We start from the raw sequence: 25,135 nt of genomic DNA on the forward strand, positions 1-25,135 counted from the left end.
ACTTGTTGTCATGGGAAAGGAGGAATGAATGATAGAAAATGTGTAACTCAAAATCTTACAAAAAGATGAATGTTGAAAACTATCATTGCCTGTTACTGAAAAAAAATAACATAACACAAAATAAAAGTTTATGCACAGTTTTATATCCCTTTGGACATAGTTCCAAATTGCTCTCCAAAATGGCTGAAATAGCTCACAACTCCACCAACACATCCCCTCCAACATTTGTCATTTTCCTGTTTTTGTCATATTAGTCAATAATCTGATAGGTGTGAGGTGGTAACTCAGACTTGCTTTAAGTTGCACTTCTCTAATTAGTAATTGCATCCTTGCTTCAAGACCCTAGATCTACTTTGGTAAGCCACTAACATACCCATTACAGATAATGATAACTGATGGTTTAAAAAAGATACTACTTAGCACTTTTAAAAGTCTCCATTTACTCCTATGATTTCTAGTATTTTTTTTTAGTTTTTGCAAGGCAATTGGGGTTAAGTGACTTGCCGAAGGTCACACAGCTAGGTAATTGTTAGGTAATTGCTATGTGTCTGAGGTTGAATTTGAACTCTCAGGTCCTCCTGACTCCAGGGCCGGTACTCTAGGTGCCACCTAGCTGCCCCTGATTTCTAGTATTTTTTAATAGGAATGAGTATTGTATTTTGTTAGGGTTTTTTCCTGCACCTAGTAAGAGAATCATGTGATTTTTGTTATTGCTATTATCAGTTATACTGATGTTGTTACTGAGCTGTTTCAGTCATGTCCAATCCTTTGTGATCCCATTTGGGATTTTCTTGGCAAAGATACTACAGTGGTTCGAAATTTCCTCCTCCAGCTAATTTTACAGATAAGGGACCTGAGGCAAACAGATCAAGTGACTCGCCCAGAATCACACAGCTAGTATTTGTTTGAAACCATATTTGAATTCAGGTCCTCCTGACTCTGATGCCAATGTTCTATTCACTGAGTTACCTCACTGCTCAGTTTTCCTAACATTTTTGGTATAAATTCCACCTGGTCATAGTGTACAATCTTTGTGAATATTGCTGCAATCTCCTTGTTGCTGTTTTATTTAAAATTTTTATTCTGATATACATTAGGGAAATTGATCTGTACCTTTCTTTAATTTTGCTCATTATGGTTTAGGTATCAGAATCACATTTGTGTTGTAAAAGGAATTTTGAAGGACTCCTCCTTTGCCTATTTTTCTAAATAGTTTATTCAGTCTTGGGATTAATTGTTCTTTAAATGTTTGGTAGAATTCACTTGCAAATCCATCTGGTTCTGGGAATTTTTTCTTAAGGAGCTCACTGATAGCTTTTCTAAGTTAGTTATTTAAGTATTCTATTTCCTCTTCTGGCACATGGCTCATAATAATTGCTTTAATTTCATCTTCCTTAGCAATGGTACATTTACCCTTTTCATTTTTGATACTGGTAACTTATTTGCTTTTTTCTTTTATTATTCAAATTAACCAATATTTTACCTATCTTTCCCTTGTATTTCCAGGATTTCCATTTTGATGTTTAATTGGGGGTTTTTAATTTGTTCCTTTGTAGTTTTTTTTTATTTTGTGCCCAATTCCCTGATCTGCTCTTTCTCCATTTTATTGATGTAGGCATTTAGAGATAGAAATTTTTCCCTAATTACTACTTTGACACATCCCATAAATTTTTGGTATGTTGTTTCATTGTTGCCATTGTCTTTAATGAAATTATTGTTTCTATCATTTGCTCTGACTCCCTCAATCTTTACAATTAGATTTGGTTTCTAATGAACTTTAAATCTATGTTTACATGTAATTTCTAATAATTTTGCATTCATTTGTGAGGTTTTATGCCTCAATATACTGTCGGTTTTTGTGAAGGTACCACGTATACTCCTTTCTATTCCCACTCAGTTTTCTCCAGAAGTCTATTGTAGCTAACTTTTCTAAAATTCCATTTATCTCTTTAACTTCTTAAACTATGGTTGGGTTTATCAGAACCACATTTGTCTAATAACAGAGACTGGGAAGACTCATTCTTTGCCTTTATTCCCCAAATAGTTTATAGAGTATTGGGGTTCTTTTTACATGGTTGGTGTGGTTCACTCGAGAATCCATTTAGTCCAGGAGAGTTTTACTTAAGGAGCTCATTGATGGCTTGTTCAATGTCTTTTTCTAAGGTAGAGTTATTTCAGTATTCAAAGGGGAAAGTATAATTTTATTACCTATTTACTCCTGTAACTCATTTAACTCCTTTAAGAATTGAAATGTTATGCTGTTTGGTGTACTGACATGATTTCATTGTCAATGGTACCTTTTTGCGAAATGTAGTGTCCCTAACAGTTATCACTGTTAATTAGGTCCATTTTTCCTTGTCCGAGACCAAGTTTGCCATCTCTACCTTTTTTTACCTTCACTGAAGTATATTAGATTCCACTCCAGCCCCTTATTTTTCCCATGTCTGGTGTTTCAAGTGTGTTTCCTCTTAACAACAGCATTAGATTCTGGTTTCTAATCCATTCTGCTCTCCATTGCTATTCCACTTGTAGATATTACAGTATTTCCCTTCATTCTATTTTCATCCGTTTATTCCCTCCTTGATACAATGAGGAGGTACAATAATCATCTCTCCACTCAAAAGCTCTTTCTTGCATGCCCCATATCTCCCCCTTTTCCCATGTTCCCCTCTTTTGAGATCATCCCAACTTAACTCAGCCTATACCCTATAGAGAGATTCCTCTTGATGCCCTCATGATAAAGATTTTAGGTATTTTACACATCTTTCCAGGTAAGTGTATAAATAGCTTTATTGAGTCCTGTAGGATTTCTCTTTTGTGCTTAAATGTCAACTTTCCGATTTGGCTCTGGTCTCTTCCATCAGGAATGCTTACAAATCATCTACTTCACTAAATGGCTATTTTTCTCAAAGATTATAGTCAACTTGGCTGGGTAGGTGACTCTTGGTTGAAATCCTAACTCCTTTGTTTTCCAGAATATCACAAGTTGCATCTCATTCAGCTCTCTGGTTCTTAGGATACCATCAGATGAAGTTCTCTCATCTCTGATGCAGTATGGTCTCAGCACAATTCTTCTTCGGCTCAGGTCACCTGTAGAAGTTCTCTTCTCTGTTGAAAAGAGAGTGAGAAAGGGAGGAGAGAGGGAGACACAGGAGGGGGAGAAAGGAGAAAAATTGAGAGAGAAGTGGGGAGGTGATAAGCGGAAGAGAGGAGGGAAAAGAGATGGAAGGGTTAGGAAGAAGGGAAAGATGGGGGAGATATATAGAGGAATAGGATAGATGAGGGGAAGGAAGGAGAGGGAGATGTAAAGGAGAATAAGAGATAGAAAGTAGATAAGGGGAGGGAGGGAGATATATAACTTCCTTCTCTCTTATTTCCCCTTCTATAAGGGGGAGGATAAAGAAGAGAGAGGGAGAGATGAGAGGGAAGAGAGGAGAGAGATTGGGGAGGGGGAAGATAGGGAGATTTATAGGGGAATAAGAGAGAAAAGGAAGATAGAAAGGGGAGGAGGGAAAAAAGGAAAACGAGGAGAAAGATATGGGAAGAGAGATAGGAAGGATAGAGAAATTGTGAAAGGAAAGAGATATGGAGATATATAGGGGAGTAAGGGATATTGGAAAGGGGAAGAAAGGAAGATAGATGAGAGGAGAAAGATATGGGAAGGAAGAGATGTGGGGACTAAGGAAGGACAGAAAGAAAGTGAAGGGGGAGAGATGGGAGGAGAAATGTGGAAAGAAAGAGGGGGAGGGAGGGGAGAGATGAGAGGGAAGAAATGGAAAAGAGGAGATATGGGGAGAAATTTGGGGGAGTAAGAAATAGATTAAGGGGGAGGGGGAGAAATCGAGGAAGGGTAGAAGTGAGAGATAGAAGGGAAGAAGATAAGGGAGGGAGGGGAGAAAGAAATAGATAAGGGGGGCAGAAGTGAGAGAGGGGAGATATGTAGAGGAGATACAGGGGAGTAGGAGATAGAAGGGAGGTAGAGATGAGGGGAGGTAAAGGGGAGTAGGAGATAGAATGGAGGAAATTAAGGGAGGGAGGGGAAAGAGATAAGAGGAGGAGATGAGAGGAGAAAGAAATAGATAAGGGGGAGAAAGTGAGGAAAGAGAGTGAGGCAGAAGTGAGAAATAGATATGGGAAGTGAGAGAGGGGAGATATATAGAGGAGGGGGAGTGGGAGAGAGGAGGAGATGAGAGATGAGGAGATAGAATGGAGGAAGATAAGGGAGGGAGGGCAAAGAGATATGAGGAAGAGATGAGGGGAAAAAGAAGTGAAGAGAAAGAAAAGAAGGGAAAGAGATGAGGGAGATTAAGAGGGAAAAGGAAAAGATGGAAGCCAGAGTGGGGAGAGGAAATATACCAGACATATGCACACATGTACATACTCAGATATCTAAATCCCTGATTCTTCTCTTTATTACTTTTACATCGGACAGCTCTAAGAAGTTACACGTCTAACAGTATTTCTAATACAGTCTAATGCAGGCATTATCTTTATATACATTACAAATTGCATAACAGGCATGACTTGGCTTAAAACAACAAGTTTCCTTATATAGTATATTAGTAATAATAAATTGAGACCAAATAAATTCTCTGATAACAGGATCTCATTTTCAAATATTACCAAACAGAACCTCAATTTCTAATTTCAGTGATTCCACACTATATTTTATACAAGATCTATTTATTTTAAGCATTTCATATTATGGAATTCATTACTTTCAGCGAATCTACCACAAAAGATTTTCCAAATGGTAGTATAGAACAGCTTTTAATTTTAATAAATTCTATCCCACGTAGGAACAAGTGCTTATCAGAATTCTCCTTCCCCCTAAAATAGAAAACTGCCAAGTGGAACAAGACGGGTCTTAGAACACGTGGGGTCCTCCATTTTGTCTCCTTGACAGAAACATTTTTCCAGATTCCTAGTCATCCTTACCCTCCTTTTTTCCCACTTCTCTTTTCCTTCTAGAAGCTGGAGAGTTAATATTGAAATCATTTTACAGATCCAGAGAGCTGCATCTTGCCTCATTTTCCCCAACATTACTTAGAAAAAAACAGGTCTTACAATGTTAATTTATATTTTAAACAAATTCCTAAAGCGATTGCATTTAAGACCATGGTTTATACAAAGCCCTGATTAAGATGGCTTGCAAGGCAAAAAGTTTATTTTTTTTTCGGTTTTAAGTATGGTCCTGGTGGCAGATATAAGGGAGAGGTGGGGAGGGCAAAGTCAAAGACAGTCACCTAGATTTAATTTCAACATGCTCCAAGTGGCTTGAAGTGGCTCATTAATTAACCCCACTCGAGCTGCTGCTTTGCTCTGAGAATTAGGCCTCACCGGCTCCAACCAAGCCACAGGCTGTGTGGTCTAGGGTGGGAGTTAATGGGCCTGGAGCTGCAGTTAAAGCCCCACCAAAGGGAAAAAAAGATGCCTTCTCTGACTCCACCTCCTAACCTACCCCAGGGAGAGTCTCACTCTGCTTTTTTCAGTTCCCTTATTCAACAAGTTACTCTTGCCACAGAGACAAACCAAATAGGCCTTAGCACCCCAGAAATCAAAAGCCAAGATGATAATGTTCTTGGGAACACTTCCGCGCCTGCTTTTTAAACTTATGCGTTTGCCTCCTGCTTCATCCTACCCTTAGCCTAATTCCTTCCATTGCTCCACCTCAGTCAGAAAACGGGCAGAATTTCCACCTCATTTGCTCATTTTTCCAAGAGTTGGTACACTCACAGCTCACCCTCTGATCCAGGGCTCTTAATGAAACTTTACCAATCAGAAATTCCAGGCTACACCTGCTTCCCAACTCTTTAAAATTAATAAGACTGGAATGGCCAGGCTTCCAACCCCAAAGTGGAGCCCCAAACTCCTCAGGTGGTTCCCCACATCTCTGCCACACCACAAAAACTCAATGTAAAAAGATGACGACTTGTTTTCAAAGGCCTCTGGCAGGGATCGTTCCTGGAAGCCTGTTCCACAGGACCCCATGCAAGTGACAGTGAAAAATAGAGAGCTGTAGCATTAAAAACAGAGCATACAAGTTTTGCTAGAGTCCTAACACAGATAGCTCTCCTTGTGATGTGAGCCCAGTTGAGGGGAACGCCTTATTAAGAATCTCCTAAAAAAAATAAAAAAATAAAAAAAAAGAATCTCCTAACTCCCTTCTGGGTTAGCCGTAACTGTGATGATCAAAAAGGTTAAGGAAAAATAGTCTCTGCGTAATTTAATCATTTTATTCATAAAGCCAGAATATTATCAATAAAAATTTAGTCACTGGGACCCTCTCTCTTAGACAATCATGATAGTGAGATCACAGTTCAAAAGTACCCCTTCAAAGTGACGGCCCTGGATACAATCAGGGTTAAGTGGCTTGCCCAAGGTCACACAGCCACTAAAGGTTAAGTGTCTGAGGCTGGATTTGAATCCAGGTCTGGTGCTCTATCCATTGCACTACCTTATTGCCCCCTACCTATTTCATGAATACCCCACTCAAATCTGAGCAGAACACAATAGCTTCTACCAGGGTAGAGTCTTGAACAGGAGACAAAATTTTTAGAATCAGACTCTGGAGGGTTTTCCTTTCTGCCTTGGAACTGCAGAACTGCATATGGGCAATGTAACACCCAGTGCCACCAAAGGATTTCTTGTAATATCTTTCTGACCAGCTGTCTGAGCCTCTTACCATCGCTGGGCTAAGAGCTGCTGCTGCTGCCATTGGAGCCAAGTATCTGAGGCCAGATCTAAACTCAGGTCTTCCTGACTCTTACAAATTCTATGATCTTGGATGAGTCACTTCACCCTGATTGCCTCCCCTCCAGAGTCATCTCCAGGTATCCTGAATCCTATCTGGACACTGAATCCAGATGGCTCTGGAGGAGAAAGTGAGGCTGGTGACTTAACACAGCCCCCCCCCCAACTCAAATCCAATTCATGTGCTCGTCATGACATCACCTCCCTGATGTTGTGGTCTTCTTCAAGAACAAAAAACCAACATCATTATCATCATGCTGTTGCAGCCCATTCCAAGGCCCAATGCTGGTGCCGCCACTGCAGGGCTTCAGGCCAGTTCACACCCTAGTGTTACTGACCTCTCCTACCCCAACCTCCTCACCTTTTTTTGGTTCTGTTGCTCCAGAATTAGACTGTCAAACTTATTTTAAAGTTGCTTGGAGGGAAACATGATAATTCCATTTGCAGCCTTTCCTCTACCATCTTAGTCCACTCTCAATGAGAGAATATTTGTCAAGTGTTTGGCATAGTAGGGGCAATAGAAATATCAGCAATCATTATTATACTCCCAAGATCCCCTATTCAGAGAGCAATCTCTTTTAACAAATGTTTAAAAGGAGGGAAAAAGAAAGGAAATTCAATAAGTCATCAACACATCAACCAAGTCCAATGACAATTTTCTATGCCTATTGCCTCCCCGTCCCAGTCTGCAAAAGAAGGAAAGAGCTATAGTAACTTTTGATGAAAAAATATCTCAAAAGTAAAGGATTGAATTTATGGTTTGCTGGTATAGGGAAGTAGGTGGCAGGTAAGGAAACATCCTCTACCAATGCAGGTTGGCACCTCCTCTATCTTATAGTCTCAGGGAATTGACTGGGAACAAACAGCTAGTATGGATAATAAGTGGGACTTTTACCCACTCTGCCATGCTGCCTCTCTGAGAGTCAAGCTAAAGAGAGCTTTGATATAAATATTTAAGAATAAATTCATTTCTCCCTTCCCCTCAAATCAAGTGGTCAAAACAGTCAGCCAGGCATTTCTCAGAAGAAATAAAAGTCATCCACAACTTTCTGAAAGAATTTTATAGATCACTAATACTAAGATAAATGTAAACTTAAACAACTGTTAAGCTTCACCCCTTTTTCATCATATTGACAGGAAAGAGAAAAAATGGAAATGGAAAATTAGAGATACATAAATAAATAAATGCATAATTGGTAAAGTTGTTACTCTTTATGGAAAAATCGTGGAGCCCTACCCCCAAATTCACAGAACTAAATACCTTTTAACATCAGCAACACCACTATTCTATATATACCCCCATGGAAGTCAAAGATGAGGAACAAGGCACACAATATTTAAAGCAACATTTTTTTGTAATATCAAAGACTGGGAAACAAAATAAAGGGCTATCACTTGGTGAATAGCTGAACAAATTGTGGTGAGGGGAAGAGACGGGATAGAGAAGAAATGGAAGGAGAGTTAGAAGTAGAAACTAGAAGAATTAGAACTGGAAAGAGGAGGTGACCGTTAAGATAGGAAGAAATGAAAGGAGATTTGATCAAAAGATAAAAAGGGCAATTTCAATTACATAAAATGACAAAGATTCTGCACAAAATCAATGCAGTTACAATTAAGAGAAGCAGTAAACAAGGGGGAAGTATTGGTAGCAAATCTCTGTGAGAAGGGTCTGTTCTCCAGCATACATAGAGATTGGATATAAATACGAAGAGCCATCTCCCCAAAAGATGAAGAGGCTGAAGCAGTTGAGAAGAACACTCAAAAGAAATTTCAAATATCCACAACCATGTGAAACATTCTAAATCACCAAAAATAGAAATGCAAAAAAAAATCTCTGAGGTTCTACCTCATGACCGTCAGATTGGCATAGATTAAAATAGTAAATGTTGCTTGGACTATGGGAAGACATCTTGGAATTATGGTCTCCAAGTCACACATACCCTTTGACCCATCTATAACATTACTATGCTTATAAGCCAGAGAGGCCAAGATAGAGAAATGTCCTACGCAAGAAAACCCCACTGGGAAGATGCCCCCCCCCCTTCATTCCACCCCCACTTTTAAACTCTGCTGACTGAACAAGCTCCTGCCTTTTTTGCCACGCCCTGATGATGTTCCTGATTTTTTCCCTTTGAATCAGATGGACAGGTTTAACCCCTCCTTCAGTCTTCTTCTCCAAGCTAAACATTGATTTCCATATGTTCTATACTCAAGACCCTTCTCTCTTGGTTGCCTTCCTCTCTGGATATGATCCAGCTTAGCAATGTCCTTTTTTTAAGGCTTTTGCAAGGCAAACGGGGTTAAATGGCTTGCCCAAGGCCACACAGCTAGGTCATTATGAAGTATCTGAGGCTGGATTTGAACTCAGGTACTCCTGACTCAAGGACTGATGCTTTATCCACTGCGCCACCTAGCCACCCTGAGCAATGTCCTTAAAATATGATGTTGAGAATAACATCCATGTGGGATCTCATGAGAAGAAAGTATAGTAGGACTACCTTCTCCCTATTCTGGAGACTGTTCCAATTAATGCAGCCCAAATTCCATTCTCTCTTTTTGGCTATAACATCACACACCGCTGACTCCCATGGAGCTTTCATGCCCCTTTCAGAACCATTCTTATCTACCCATGCCTCCTTTTCCCCATCTCATACTTTTTATTTATTTTTATTAAAGATATTACCTGAGTTTTACAATTTCCCCCCAATCTTGCTTCCCTCCCCCCCACGGAAAGCACTCTGTAAGTCTTTATTTTGTTTCCATGTTGTACATTGATCCAAATTGGGTGTGATGAGAGAGAAATCATATCCTTAAAGAAGAGAAATCTAAGAGGTAACAAGATCAGACAATAAGATATCTGTTTATTTCTAAATTAAGGGGAATAGCCCTTGCACTTTGTTCAAACTCCACAGCTCCTTATCTGGATACAGATGGCACTCTCCTTTGCAGACAGCCCTAAATTGTTCCCAATTATTGCACTGATGGAATGAGCAAGTCCTTAAAGGTTGAACATCACTCCCATGTAGCTGTTAGGGTGTACAGTGTTTTTCTGGTTCTGCTCATCTCACTCAGCATCAGTTCATGCAAATCCCTCCAGGCTTCCCTGAAATCCCGTCCCTCCTGGTTTCTAATAGAACAATAGTGTTCCATGACATACATATACCACAGTTTGCTAAGCCATTTTCCAATTGAAGGACATTTACTTGATTTCCAATTCTTTGCCACCACAAACAGGGTTGTTATAAATATTTTTGTACAAGTAATGTTTTTACCCTTTTTCTTCCATCTCTTCAGGGTATAGACCCAGTCCCATCTCATACTTTTAAAGTTGATTTTTTCCAAGCTTTTACATTTATCCCTAATGAATTTCATCTGATTAGATTCAACTTGGTGATATAATAACTTGCCAAGATCCTTATGTATCCCCCTACTCTATCATCTAAAGTGTTAGTTATAACTGATAGCTGTGTGTTATCACATTTCATAAACATACCATGTATACTTTTATCTGAATCATTGATCAAAATATTAAGCAATTTAAGGCCAAATATGGGTCACTGGGCTTCTTTACTGGAGATGACCTGCCACACTGACATTGAACCATTAACCTCTACTCTGAGTCTGGCCACTCAACTAGTGGATGCTTCTGTTTCTCTTAGAAAAGAGTGAAATACCTTGAGAAAAGAGAAAAAACCAAAGAGAAGCCATAAAAGGGAAAGACAGGAGAGAGAAATAGAAAAAGAGGGAAACTTCATTTAGAGAACAAAAAAGAAAATAGGAGTTAAAAAAGGAAACTTTTCTGTTTCTCTGAGAAACAGGTTAAGAAACAAAACTAAGAAAAAGTAAAAGGGAAAGAAAAAAAATTAAGTGAGAGAAAAATATATGATCAGAGAAAGAAAGGAAAAACCTAAATTCCATTCTGTGGCCAGCTCATCTGGCCAATAAAAAGTCCAGAATCCTGGCTAGAACCTGGCAAGGCCAAAGTTAGCATGGTAGTGTCTCACTCATCCACCTCCATTTCCACCTGGGCCTTCATCTTCTTCATTGGCCAACTGAACTTGCCATAAAATGGAGGGCTATGGCTCCAGCCTGCAACTTCTCTCTAAATTAGTCTCTTCTGGCTTAGCACACCCTCCTCCAGCCCACTGACATGCTAATGACAAAAGAAAAGTCACTTGGTCCTAAAAGAGCAAGTTCTTTGGGAGAAGGAACTAAGAGGTCTCCATGGCCTAGAAAGGCTTATGACTGCAGGAAAGACATTGTCCCTGTGGATGAAATCTATCCTTTTTTTCTGCACAAATAAGAAATTGAATACCCATTCCTTTTTGTATTAGCTGCTAGATGACCTATGTCACATTCAGTACTCAAAACTAAAGGATGTGGATCCTTCTTTTAGAATGCAAGAACTCACTGAGTCTGAATCTAGCATCTAGCATTAAACTTGTGCTCCTGGGCAAATCATTTAAACTTTCTGTGCCTCAGTTTGCTAATCTGGAAACCCAGAGCTAACTTATAGAATCATTGAGAGGGTCAAGTAAGATAATGGATGATGGGAAGCACTTTGCAAACTGAATCACTCTTCGATATAATAATGGTGCCTAACCCTGACTCCCACAATCTTGAGATTTTCTATAGGAGTTAGAATTGGTTTATGAATGTGAAATAAAGAAGAAAGCAATTGGCAGAAAATGGCTTTGATTTCTCCTCTCCCCATCTCACTCTCTTGTTACCTCATGAGACAATGGTTCTTAGCTCTTAGGAGCCAGTTACAGAATGAATATTAGCCTGAGACAAAGGCTCGAAAGAATGCTAACACATGATTGGGTTTCTGACAATTTTTTGCAAATACACAAATACAATCTCCAACTAATGAGCTACTTGCCTCTTGACAAATCTGGCCATTACACATGGTCTATCAAATGTGTCACTTTCTCAAAATATTGAAACACCCGAGAAACTAATTAAAATGGGCTTAGTCACAGAACTGTGCAAGACAAGATGCCCAGCCAATGAAAAGACTAGTTCAGGGCTGGGGGTAGGGCAGGGAAGGAGATTCATACTGCATCCTCTCCTTCTGTATAAGGCATCCAGGATGCTGGGAGATTTAACTTGCTCAATACCCATCTAGGAAACACTAGTTTCCTTTCATGAATCCCACATGGATTTTTGCACCCACAATAATATAGTCAAAAGGCTGGTTTTGGAGTTACTGGAGCTATGTTCAAATCCCAGCTCTGCTATCTCACTACTTTGGCTGGATCACCTAATCTCCTTGGACCTAGGAGGAGTAGATGATAACTGAGGGTACTCTGAGCTCTAACTCTGTGGTCTTAGAATCTTGTGACTGTGCTGTTGGTCACACATGATCTAGGGCAACTGAAAGTACAAAAAAGGAAACTCTTGTTCTGTGTACCGTCATCTTCCTAACCCTTAGGCTTCTCTCTCTCAAACACACAGGATCATGCAGACATTGAATGGAAATTTGCACGGACCAAGCTTTGGATGAGTTACTTTGATGAAGGGGCCACCTTACCACCTCCCTTCAACATCATCCCAAGCCCCAAGTCCTTCTGTTACCTTGGCCAGTGGTTCCACAGACATTTTTATGCCAACCGGGGCTCAGCGGATAATGGAAGGAAACATGGAAACTTGAAAATGTTCACTGTAAGGCTGCTCCTTTGTGGGGGGGGGGAGGGAGGTACTTTCATGAAATCAGATTCTGTGGTGACCTCCCCCTCCCTATCCCCAAGCAGCACCTCCTCTCTCTATCCTGTAGCACTTTGAGTGTGGCCCTAGGGAGGAATCTGGCAATGTGGGGAGCATGGGGGCTGCTGGGGTAATGCCCATGTTCATTTGTGATTCTAGGAACGCCATGCTGATAGCCTGATCCAAAATCAGAATTACCAGGTAAGGCCCTAGAACATTCAGCATCATAGCAAGAGCTCCTGCCCAGCTCCTGCAGCTGCCTTGATTAAGATCATTTCTGCCCTGGAGCAGGAAGCTCCAAGTGGTTGTGGACTCATCTCTGTTCTAATTTTCCCCTCCAAGTGGACAGCAGAGGGCTTTTTCTGATTTTGCAGTTTAAAACTTCCTTTTCTATTGCTCAGTGAAAATGGACTGCCTGGAGAATGTAAGCACTGCTTAATCCATTGTGTGTGGGTGAGGGTGGAAGGTGGGGGAGGTAAGCCCCCACTAACTAAAGTCTTGAATTGAATCCACTGTAAGCTAAGTGATTGAGTTGGAGGCTTATATCTCCCTACGTGGCTGTGAGAAACTTTCTGCCAAAATGCAGGTGCTGATTCCACAGTTAGGATACTCTAACAATTCTGAGAAGGGCTCTTCCAGGCCCAAATACCCAGGAACTGAGTCCCATTCCCATCCTACCAGAGAATGATCACATCAAAATAGTATACAAAGGGGAAGATATTTCTGCCTTAGGAGACGCATCAGTTATTCCTAAAAAAAATAGCTTTTACTTATTGTGCAGATGGCAAAAACTATAGTGGCACCATGTTGTTGGAGTCAGGAAGCCCTAGGTTCAAGTTCTACATTGGACACCTACTAGCTTTGTGATCCTGGGCAGCTCACTTCACTTCTCAGTGACCCCAGCCTATAAAGTCCAGATGTGTTGTTCCCTATCTGCATCGGTGGAAAGTGTTTCCACACTTGGCTGTACCCTGTAGGGATCAAATCCTAGATCCAAACCAAAAGGGAAAACTAGGCTTGGCCTCCTAAAACCAAGAAAAGCAGCAAATACATTATTTTGGATGGGTTCTTCCTACATTTTTTTCATTATTCCTTGAATAGCCTCAGGAAAACAAGAATATTCCTGGGCTTTTGGTGTCAGAGTTGACCACTTTCTTGGATTCTAATAGTGAAAGCCAGTGGCAGCAGCTACAGACAGAATGAAGCTCTAGAAGTATCTGGGTTTTCCCCAATATTCTGCAAATGAAATAACTAGAAGTAGCTTTAGGCTGAATCACTAGGAGCTACCACTCTAGAGAAGGATTTTCAGGCCAAGAGGATTGCTTTGACAAGCCAATGAGAATAACACCTCAACAGGACAATGTTGTTATTTAGTTGTCCTTTATCCTCCATTCTGGAAGAAGACCATGTCATCAAGGAAAAGATGCCATGACATGAAAGTGCACTGAATTTAAATGAGGGGATTTAAAAGTCACCAGCCTCACTTTCTCCTCTGGAGTCATCTGAGTCTAGTGGCCAGATAGCAATCAGGACTTCTGGAGATGGTCCTGGATGCAGTGGGAGACCTGGGATTTTGAAAGTTGGGTCTTTCCCAGGGTACACTTCGACTGAGGCAAAGCCCACCCAGTCCTTAAGGTTAGGTGAGAGAAAAGAAGCAAAGACACCAATGACCACTTTGAAAAAAAGAAGAGGACAATATAGGCTGGGGGATTCATTTAATCATATGGTCAGCACCCTGGATAGATGCAGGGGTAGACAGATATTTGGTTAAGACATTGTCTCTACTCCTGTGGAGAGGACAGGGCTTCTCTAGAAAGAAGATGGCCAACTATCCTTATAATAAGAGGAACTCTGAATTTAAAGTCAGTGCACCTGGCTTCAAATGCCAGTTCTTCCACTTACTGCCTGTGTGACCTTGGGAAAGTCCCCTCCTCTTCCTCTTTGTGGGACTCCATTCCATCTATGAAATACTAGATATTCTGTAAATTCTAAATCTCTGAACACTCACCAATCCAATCCTAGAAACATTTAAGTGAGGTACCAAGAATACAAAGCCCAGATTTTGAAAAAATAATAATCTCAGCCCTCAAGTAGCTCACATTCCACCATGTTATGCATGATCTATGCCCTAGGGTCCTTTCTAGTCACCACCACTCAGAAATTGGCCATCACAACTCCAAGGCCTGTTGCACTCTACCCCAAGCTGCCCAAAGGGGTTCCCTTTGTGCCACCCTCCAGCCTTCCAGGTGAATCCTGGGCTAAGTAGATCCCAGGACCCCTCCTAGCCACTACTAAGACCAACCAGACCTCATCAGTTGTATGCTGGAGGTTGAAGCCCCAGATTGCTAGGACTTCTTGTCCACATCCTCAGATTTGAGTCCCAGCAGGCAGGAGAGGAGGCATTCAAATACTTTACATCTGTCATTGATGTGCAACTTCATGGCATGGACTGCATTGTATTCCAGAAGAGGTAAGGGGTTAGACGCCCCTGCCACTGGCCAATCATAGATTAAGAGCCCTAGGAGGATGACTTTGCCAGTAGTTTTTGGAGTCTCTGTCCACATATGACAAAGTCCTCCAGAGGCAAACGAAAGCTCCTCGGGTGCAATGAAGACAGGGGATGGGTGGTAACTGAGTTCTCCTGAATCCTAGGATGAGAGCTACCTAGGTAAGAGGAAGGAAGTGAGTGCAGTTTCTGCTTTATGTTCCAGGAAGTGATACGGAATTTGGTGAAAAGGTACGTCGCCGCCATGATCAGAAGCTCTAAAACAAATGAGGGACTAACAGAAGAAAACTTTAAGGTAAAATGAGCCTACTCAATAATGTTTCCCACCTTTTCCTCCAGATTCAGAGCTGCAAAACACAAGAACATTTGTCCAATACCATCTTCCCTCCATTCTGCCCCCAAAACATCGGTGTCACCACCTGTCACCTTCTACCATTCCTAAGTCATTCCTTTGAGTGTTAAATATATTTATTTCTGTGTTCATAAGTCCCAAATAAAAAAAGATATCCCTAGGAAAGGATCCCAGCCTTAATCTAATCTTCAGTGGAGACCAAGGGTGGAGTTGGGCAACAGAAAGGGCAAAAGAAAGAAGGGCCACTAAGGGATCTCGAAAGGCATCAGAGACTAAGTTTCCAATTTCACATTGGCTTAAAAAACCAATTCTGTCCTGAAAATGACCAATCTCAAGAGAATCCTCAAAAGACTGCTACTAGCTGTAGGGTCAGGGAGGCTGGGATTTCAAAGCTAGCTCTGCTATTTCCTAAGCCAGTACTTCCCCCACCCCAGAAGTCTCTCCCTCTGTAAAACAGAGGTACTCACCCACCAAAGGGCTCAACAAATGCCGCCTCCTCTTCCCACTCCAGGAGCTGAAGCAAGACATCTCCAGTTTTCGGTACGAAGTACTTGACCTCTTGGGCAATCGCAAACCCCAGCAAAGAAGCTTTTCCACCAGCAGCGCTGAAATCTCCCAGAAGGATGATGCTAACAATGGTAGTGGTGGGGAGAAGGCCAAAGCCAAGAGTGTCTCTTTCAACCTTACTGGAAAAAAAAGGGACTACGGCATGTCAGCCCCAATCAAGACTATGTCCAAGTCGAGTAGTGGGGCTGCAAGTGCTGCCCCCACTCCTCAAGTGAAGCCAAAAACCAGTGGATCTGGAAAGCATTCCTTTATGAGCAATCCACTCCAGAAACTGTCAAGCTCCAAGAAAGAGTCTTTCAAGAGACTGGGTCTCTTGTTCTCCAAAATGAATGGGCATCTGGCTGAGCCCAGCGCAGAGCCAATGTACACAATTTCAGATGGCATCCTTCAGCCCCACTACACGTGGCAAGACAGCAGATATTCCCAGATGGATCCAGAGAGGGGAGAGGCTAGCTGTTCAAAAAGTGAGAGTAACCTGTCAGAGGCAGACTATGGTGGGGGTGCATGTGCCCCCAGCACCAGCGCAAGGGCCTCTGGGCAGAGCAGTGAATGTCCTCTTGCATCCTCCAGTTCTCTCCACTGTGCTTCAAGCATCTGCACATCCAATTCCAAACTGATCGATTCCACAGAGGATGTGTTTGACTCATGGGGGGAGGCTTGTGACTTGCTTATGAACCGATGGAAGGATGGACAGGAAGAGCACGTTACAACTCGGCTCTGAGCTATGCCTAGGCCACCTGCTCTAGAATTGGGCAGGATGTTTGTCTTTCTTGGCTAGAGAGGGTGGGGTGGGGAAGGGGGCTCTGAATCATAACTCCTTTGATGCCCCTAGAATCCAAAGGAGACTCCCAACACCTGCTTTCAGAGTCACCCACTTGGCTTTCATGATTGCTTCAATGTTTGGTGACTTTGTTTTGTTTTTGCTGTTTTCTACCTATAGATGCTGATATCACCTTTGCTAACTGAAGGGGTTCACCAGGAAGCCCCAGAGCTTAGGTGTCATCCGCACTCTCGAACCCTTCGCTCTGCTTTTCCTGCTCTCATGTTCTCTAGGTTCCCACCCCTACCCCTCCTCTTTTCTCCCCCCCCAAAAAAATAACCCCAATGTGTAGGAGGCTCCTGAGTAAAGTCCTAGTAGCTACTGGCTGAAGCTGACTCTGCTGCTGTCCAGTGCTGTCTAGAGCCACTTACTCATAGTGGGGTCAGCCCAGGGCAGGGGTGTCTTCTCCAGTTTCTCTGGCAGAAGTTCCCTTTGTTCTCAGCAAGCTGTGACTGCTGAAGTGTTCCAGTGAGTTCTGCCCAGCAATGGATGAGGCTCTGGACAAGTTGTGGAGGCAGGGAGAAAGTTCCTGTGGTAGGTACACTTTGGATTTGCTGGCATCAGAGCTAGGCTTTTCAATGCATACATGCTATCAGACTTTGACACATGCTTAAGTGCAGCACCTCAATTGACTGGCATGATGGCTTACTGTAGCAGGTTTTCAGAATTGTTGCAATGAAAAACGTTTCCTCCTTTTTGGGGAGGATTGGGGAACACCATCATCAGAACAAGATCTTGCCAAGGTGTCAAACTCTGACAAAGACCATCTGTATCACTTTAATTCTTTCCTGAAAACAACAGAATCAAAGCAAAACAAAGCAACATCATCAGCGGAGACCCTACTTAGGGATCCCAGCCTGAGCAACTACAGCTCAACAGGATCACCAAAGGAGGCTCCACACAGAACAAACAAAAGGTCCAACGTAGAAGACTGAGTCAGAGCCAAAATGGACCAAGGAATTAGGAACCCTCAGGATGTGCTCCCTATGCATGTGCAGGGGGTCAAACAGAGTAGCAGCTGCCCCCAAATGCAATGAACAAATGCTCTGCCAATGACTCTGATTTCATTATTAGTAGCAAGGTTTTCAACATCCCAGATATGGTGCTCCTAATGGGCTAATTAATTTATTCCAAGCAACAGATCCCAGAATTCTCTTTCCCCTCGTTTGATGGTACAAGATCCCAATCTATGGCCCCCTATGTGTACATCTTGTAGCCATCTGTGGTTGCTAAAGCAGGGACAATTGTCCTGGATCTCATTCTGTTGATGCTTTTCACATCAGGAAACACGTAATTCTCAATTCTTTTCCAAGGGGACAGAAAGCCCCAAGCTTAGACCCTCTTACCAAATGGTCAGCCAGATCGCCATTTGCGTAGTCAGATCTTTTCTTTTCAACCCTGAGGCCTTCTATGTGTGCAAACATTAAGTTCTCATCCACTAGGCTGGAGTCATAGCCCAAGTGTTTTCATTTCAATGCTTCCATTAGCATCGACTACCTCCCCCACTGATTTCCTGTTCTGTATGGAGCTTGGGAGGGATGAAAGCTCAAAGTCCTCTCCCTATACTAAGAGTCACTTTCTTACAGGAACTACATTCTATGGTCTCACCAAAGGTGTAATAATACAGCTGGCTTTTGTTTTGTTCTAGAGACCCATCACAAAAGTTAGAGGCAAAAATATCGATTCCAGAACCAAATGTTCAGAACACAAAAACATATTCTGCTCCCCACTATCAAATCAGCAGAACATAACTTCATTAGCTTTCCTTGCACATCTATTTAACCCTCCTCTGTCCCTGAATTTGGTTTAAACTCTACTTGATGGATTTGTGAGCTTCAGCCACCTCAGTGTCCTCACCTCTACAATGGGATAATAAGAGCAGCCCAAGCAGCTTAGTAGGGCTAGTGTGAGAAAAAATGTTTTGCCCAAAATAAAACTGTTCTATTCAATAAGCATCTCTTTAGAGCCTCCACAACCCTGGACTATGATCTCACCTTTGCTACTAACTGAAGGGTTTCATCAGGAAGTCCCAGAGCTTAGGGGTCATCTGCACTTTCAAACCCTTTGCTTTGCTTTTTCCCTGCCCTCTTGGGTTCTCTAAGTTTCCATCCTGGCTCCCCCTCTTTTCTTCTCCCCCCCCCCCCAAAAATTCTAATGTGTGGGAGGCTCCTAGTCACTGGATGAGGCTGTCCCTCTGAGCATCCTCTGCTTTGGGAGACAGAGGCCAAGGGCCAGAAATTGGACAGATTTCACTGGCCAGAAGTGTCACAGCCAATTCATATCAGAGAGAAGACAAAAAGAAAGCAGTCCCTATCCTCAAGGAGCATCTCAACTACATTTCACTATTGGACCGAAAACTCCCCAAAGAAAACACCAACTGGTGTCCCAAGAGGCACTTGTTGAATGAAGATCTTCCCCAAAATTCCAGCCATTGCTCTGGTGGCACAAAGGAAGATGCAGAATTCCAAGCACAAATGCATCATCCTAAAGAAGGCCCACCATTTTTTTTCGGGGATGCAGGGACTAGCTCTGACTTCTCTGACCTAATTCAGGACTCTTTCAGGCAAGGTGTAGTCATCTGGCTGCCATTTTATCTCAACTACAACGGGGGAACAAATCCAGGACAACAGTGTCCTTCCTGGAAGTTCACCAAGGACTCTAAAGCCTGCCACCATGCCGTGCTGTACAGGAAGACCTCTGCTGCACCAACTCCATCTGACCTTCAAGTGAGCATTCAAGGTCTTGGCCCAGAGAACACACAGACCCATTGTTCTATGAAACTCAATTGTGGAGGAAAACTTAGACCCTCCTTTGCCAAATCATTTCATTGCCCTGACCTGGACTTTGCTCTGCTCTACCAATCCAATGAGTATTTATTAAGCTCCTGCAAGGGCCAAGGCACTGTGCAGTGCACTGGTGATAGATTCAAAGACAAAATGGTGGCCCCTGGCCCCTAAAGAGCTCACACTTTACTAAACTGGATTTCTCACCTCATGGAAAGACCTGGAAATAAAACCCATTTTCAAGTACTGGTACTGTGCACATTCCATGGGTTGACATTCTAAAGCCCCCACAAGCTCCCAACTAGAGCCTTGGTCTGATTTGGCTAAACATGCACACACCTACCTTTGATCACAACACTAGAATGATTTCTAGAAAATTCCCTTTCTTTTACTTGAACAATTTTGGTTCCCCACCCCACTTTGCTAATGTAGAAACAGCCATTTGGTGCTCCACCGTTGGCTTCAGCACAGAGATGTTGCCTCAACTACATCCCCAGTTGCTCATTTATTCTTTTCCTACCCAAGTGGCTTATGCCTTGCTTTGTTTTGTGCAGGTCCATTCTGTCCATGTGACACCCCAGCTGATCAGTGAGCTTTTTTGTTAGGGAGAGGATAAAAGGGGGAAAGTGACTTTCCCTCTAAAAAGAAGCAGCTTAAAAGTCATTCTCACCCCAAATGAGTGCTTTCAGTGGAATAGAGACCATTGTGACTGTCACAAACTTGAGATGCTATCAAGTTTGGGGGCTGTTGGCTTTATGAAAGAAAAAAAGAAATAAAGCCCTTAGGTGAGAAGTAAAGAATTTTACCTGTAAAATAGAAACAAACCAACCAACAATCTGCTAACTTTCAACTAGCATTCATTGTGAAACTTAAAGTATGAGTCTTGCAGCCTCTGTGACCTCTGTGTGCTAACTCATGGCCTAGGATCACCATGAAGGCCGGCATGGTGTGAAGAGTATTGCAAAGGGAGGACTCCCCAGCAGGAATCCATCCCCAGTTGACCCTGGCACCATGGGTCCATGAGCTCTGCTTACAATATGTCCCTGCTTGCTCTCAAAGCTTTGGTGTCTTTGCCCTTTCAGATCTTCTCTCGGGCTCAGTTTATATTCCACTTTCTTTTGCTAACAGTGTAAGGTGTGTACTTGTGTGTGTGTATGTTTTAGTGGCACTTGAGAGCCATGTACATATGAAAAATTTGAATATTTAAATATAAAGGTGAGTGGGTTAGCCTCATGACCTAAAGAAGTCCAAAGTGGACTGCCCATCATGGTATGAATGAATGGTAGCAACTTGGGGGCAAAGCCCATAGCTGGGTCCACACCTGATGAATATCTGCTTCCGAATGGATTTGAACAATTGTGCAACTCATATGGTCAGAAGGCTCATCCGATACCACTATTGATTCAGTGCATCTCACCCTGTTACTCAAGGCTCAGTGGACGGCCCTGCAGGCTCCCAGATGAAAGCTCCATCTATCTGGTCCATTCTCCATACCAAGGCCAGGTTCTAAGCTGGCCAACACTCTGCAAGCAGCCAGTAGTTCAAAGGTTGCGCCTTTTCAAGAGTCACTAACCCAAACCAGCTGGCTGTTGTCATCAATGGGGCACTCGAAAAGGCACAGGGATAAGAGGACTGCTGTGATGTGCAAAGACGTTATCTGAATAGCCTACAGAAGTCCATGTCTTTGGATAGACAGAAACTTTGAGAGACATTACAGAGATCAGTTTGGGGGAAGGCAGTGACCATACTCTTTTCCCCCTTCTGGAAGAAGCTGGGGATATTGCAACTTATGCTGATAATAGATCAAAATGACTGCTTGTTTTAAACTGGATGAAAGGTCAGATCAGATCTGGGTTGGAATTTAAATGATGGTGAAGGTCAGCTCTTGCTGTTGGCAACCACAGATACTTGTTCCAACACACTGGTCATGTGTCAGATGCCACTGGAAATCCTGTCCCTCTCAAAGGCTAGTGCTCTATATATCTAGCTTTTAGTACTTATTTATTAGAAGAACCTCCAGAGCAAAAGCTAGGCTTAATCTTGTTGGTGCTCTATGGAGAGAGAAATGGAGGCCCAAGAAACATTTCTAACAATCTAAGGTTCCAGAAAGTCATTATCACATTTTCAAATCCAGCATTCAAAATCCATTTGCACTTCATACCTTATGCATTAATGTGGCGTTCTATATGACAAGAGATACCCAAGAACACAGCAGCTACCTGAGCGACCAGGATGGATCCTCTCCAGCATTCCCCAATGCTGCTGCTTGTGCTCCTACTCCCAAGTTCTGAGACATAGTAGAAGTAGATAATAAATGCTCCAAATAGGTCTGGCTTCCCCTTTGGTAATGGCCTAGAGCAGACTGTTGGGATTGGAAATGTCCATCCTGTGATATGTGAGTTGATTTTTAGAAACAATCAAAAGTCATCGTGAGATATTTGGTGGATAAGATGGGAGGAAGAGGAAGGAAAAAGATAAGAGTTTGGGTTCCAAAGTAGGTATGGCTAGTAAGTAACAGTCATCCCCAAAGAAGGCAGCATCAGAGGCGTAAGTGGTACCTCAAGGGGATTCCTCTAGAAGACAAACAGCCAGTGGCTGGACCAGGCAAGAATTTTGCAAATTGCCAGGACCTGGTACTCCTTAAATTCATGTTTAAGATTGCTCTTTGGACATGTTTTTCCATATAACTAACATGATACATAGGGATTATCTTCTGCTGTGCCTATAGTTCGGCCCTTGGGAGTCCCAGAACCATCTAGATCCTGGGTTGGGAAAAGAGACAGGTAGTCAAGTGGGCTCAGTCAAAATGACTGGAAAAGCTGGGTTGAAATGAGAATTATTGGGAGGGATTTGATGAGATGACAGATTCAGAGCTGGAAGAGGGGTCAGAGGTCATCTAGTACAACCAAAGAAGAAACTGAGGTCCAGAAAGAAAAGTAGTCCAAGGTGACACAGGAGTCAGAATCTGAACCCTAGTTCTATGATGCTCTATGATGCTAAAATCCAGCCCTCTTTACACTGCACCAAGTTGCCTCCATTATATAGTATTGGTGACAAAAACTACCCCTTCCCCTCAGTATTTTGCTTTTGCTTTTGTTTCTTGTTGAGAGAGAGAGAGAGAGAGAGAGAGAGAGAGAGAGAGAGAGAGAGAGAGAAAGAGAAAGAGAGAACGAACTTATAACCAGCAGTAGCATTCAAATAGGTAGCTAACAGCCAACCCTGCCCAGGAGTCTTTTTTTTAAAGAATTCTCCAAATGGGTTTGGAAATGCTTTCTCTTGTTTCAATAGGACTATATTTTCTATCCTCTGTGAGGCTAATTTTCGAGTCAGGAAGAACAAGAGAAGGGAAAAGAGCAGTTAGACTGTAGTTTCAAATACTGTCTTTGAAATCAATTTTCAGAGGAAAAAACCAAGATTCAGAAGGTTCTCAGGGGGCTGGTCTTACCTAGACTCTTTTTTAAACACTGTAATCTCAGAAATACAGAAGAGCTCGATGGCAAAGACTTAATCCCTGATAGGAGAACTAAATCCAGTAGTAGGACTTGCAGAAAGAACAGTGGGACTGTTTTTCCAACAGCCCTTGGAGAAGAAACCTTGTTTGGGTAGGCCCAGGGGAGGTTCTGATCTGTCTTATACCATGGCTAGTCAGTCTGTTGCAGCCACACAGTGATGTACACACCAGCAGCTTTTGGTGCTCAGTGGGCTCTGCTTGAACAAACCAGCCTGGTTGAGAGGAGCCCAGAGGATAGTGACATCAGGTGCCAACCCTCTCTCCCAATTGCAGCTAAAGGGAAGGGGGATCAAAATTGATGAAACCCTGCTTCAACCGATACAGATGCCATCTTGTCCCTTTCAAGGCCCAACCAACTCACCACTACCCTCCAACCACCCCCCCACACACACACACACACTCCAATGTGTGGAAGGGAATTTGAAATTGACACATCTGTTCTCCAGATGGAGGTGACCAAATCAAGGCCCACAAAAGCAAGTCCAGGGCTGTCAAAATCATGATTTAAATAGGTGTTCCAGGTTTGGGGGCCAATGAGTTTTATTTTTTTTCTATGTTTATATCGTGCGACCTGACAAAGGGAGGAAAAGAGACAAGGTTTCATTCATCGAGAATTCCCTTTTCCTGGCCTAGCTGTCTCAGCTTCACGGGCACATATAGAAAGCCTATCTGCATGAACCTTAGCTTCTGAGCCCAATGATGAGGAAGTTAGAGGTTGGGCATGTTCATCTATATGACAGCTTGGCATCATGGGCTACTCTTTAAAAATCTCCATGTAGTCTCTTTGAGTAACTGTCACTTTTGTTTCAGTACTTTCTGTAAGCAGTGCAAAGTTAACGTCATCCTTAAATATAAGTGTAAAAAAAATCTTGTAAAAGAAAATTGTTTATTTTGTGTGTATTTTTGGATTTGTTGTAAACTGAACCGTGAAGCAGCTACATCCCCCTCTTTGGGTGCCAAGTGTTCTGTTCCTCCCTTTTCCGATATAAGCATTCAGAGCTGCCTATTGACAATAAACACTGATGAATGGAAATGGATTGGATAGTGTCTTCCATGGGAATTAGCAAGGAAACTCTTAGAAGGGAGCCCATGGAGGCCTATATTGGCACAAGTGGTCTGAGAATGGGAGCTTTGTGAACACTTTTCAAAAATTCACAAAAAGCTCTGGATTTCAAGTGTTGGAAGATTTCATTAGTATTTATAAAGTACTCTGAAAACTCCAGAAGGAAGGGAACTCTATGGCCATAAAGCTGGATCACTGCAATATTGGGAAACTTCATAGGCCCTATCTTAGAAATTTATCCCCCTTTATTGGGTACCCACAATGCATGCTTCTATTGTATTAACATGGTCAGAGCTCATGGGTCTATGTGACACAGTTAAAATACATACACTCTCTCTCTCTCTCTCTCTGTCATTCTCTCTGTCTGTCTGTCTCTCTCTCTGGGTTAAACTGGACACCTGCAAGAACAGTTTTAGGAAGCTGCTAGGGTATGATACTGCATTTCTTCACAAGACAACAGTCAGAACAAGAGACTAATTCAAACAGATTGTCCCACAGCAAACAGGTTTTTCCACTTAATTCCAAGTTAGGAATTCATGGGTTCTCCAGGCCCCCAAGGGGCTAAACTGGGGTACTGTCACTGAAATAGTTGATTAGGCCAACGGTTTCCAGAGGCTTCTTTATGAGCCCCCTCGTCCTGTACCATTCTTGATCCTCCACAGAGAAGCTCCCATCATGCCTAGCCAAATGGGGCGAGTGCCAGTATTGCCCTCAGGCTGTGTACCATTAGCTACTCTCCTCTGACTATCCTTCAGCTTATTAACATCCTCCCTGAACTGTGGTGACCACAGAAATTAGATTACATATAGACAGCATTTTATAAGGGTCTTCCTCATTTAAAACCACACCTGCATAACAAACAAGCAAGAAAGAAATGTTCAGCTTTCACCCAAAGAGATCCGCACACATCAGCCATATTTGACCCAGTCGACTCTGAGTATAGGTTGAAATCCATGGCAGTCATGAAGTTGACTGAAAAGGATCTTTCCACTTAGGTGCACATTTTTGCTGCAGGAACCACCTGCTGATTGCACTGAAGGGATTCTAATTCTCTTACAGGACAAGACCTCCAGC

General features: G+C 42.4%; 1 protein-coding gene across 2 annotated transcripts in view; it reads left to right on the forward strand.

The window, feature by feature from the left end:
- The window catches only part of LOC141498571 (short transient receptor potential channel 5-like), a 79,249-nt gene extending 62,617 nt beyond the window's left edge, over positions 1-16,632 (forward strand). The window contains exons 7-10 of one of the 2 annotated variants that reach the window (XM_074201781.1): positions 12,211-12,417; positions 12,619-12,660; positions 15,171-15,260; positions 15,829-16,632. In XM_074201781.1, coding sequence (XP_074057882.1) covers positions 12,211-12,417; positions 12,619-12,660; positions 15,171-15,260; positions 15,829-16,605 — 1,116 coding nt within the window. In that variant the 3' untranslated portion in view covers positions 16,606-16,632. The remainder of the gene's footprint in view (positions 1-12,210; positions 12,418-12,618; positions 12,661-15,170; positions 15,261-15,828) is intronic. The other variant, XM_074201782.1, reaches the window with a different exon arrangement.
- Positions 16,633-25,135: the final 8,503 nt, after the last annotated feature.

This window comes from Macrotis lagotis, chromosome X (assembly GCF_037893015.1).
Source record: "Macrotis lagotis isolate mMagLag1 chromosome X, bilby.v1.9.chrom.fasta, whole genome shotgun sequence".
NCBI lineage: Eukaryota > Metazoa > Chordata > Mammalia > Peramelemorphia > Peramelidae > Macrotis > Macrotis lagotis.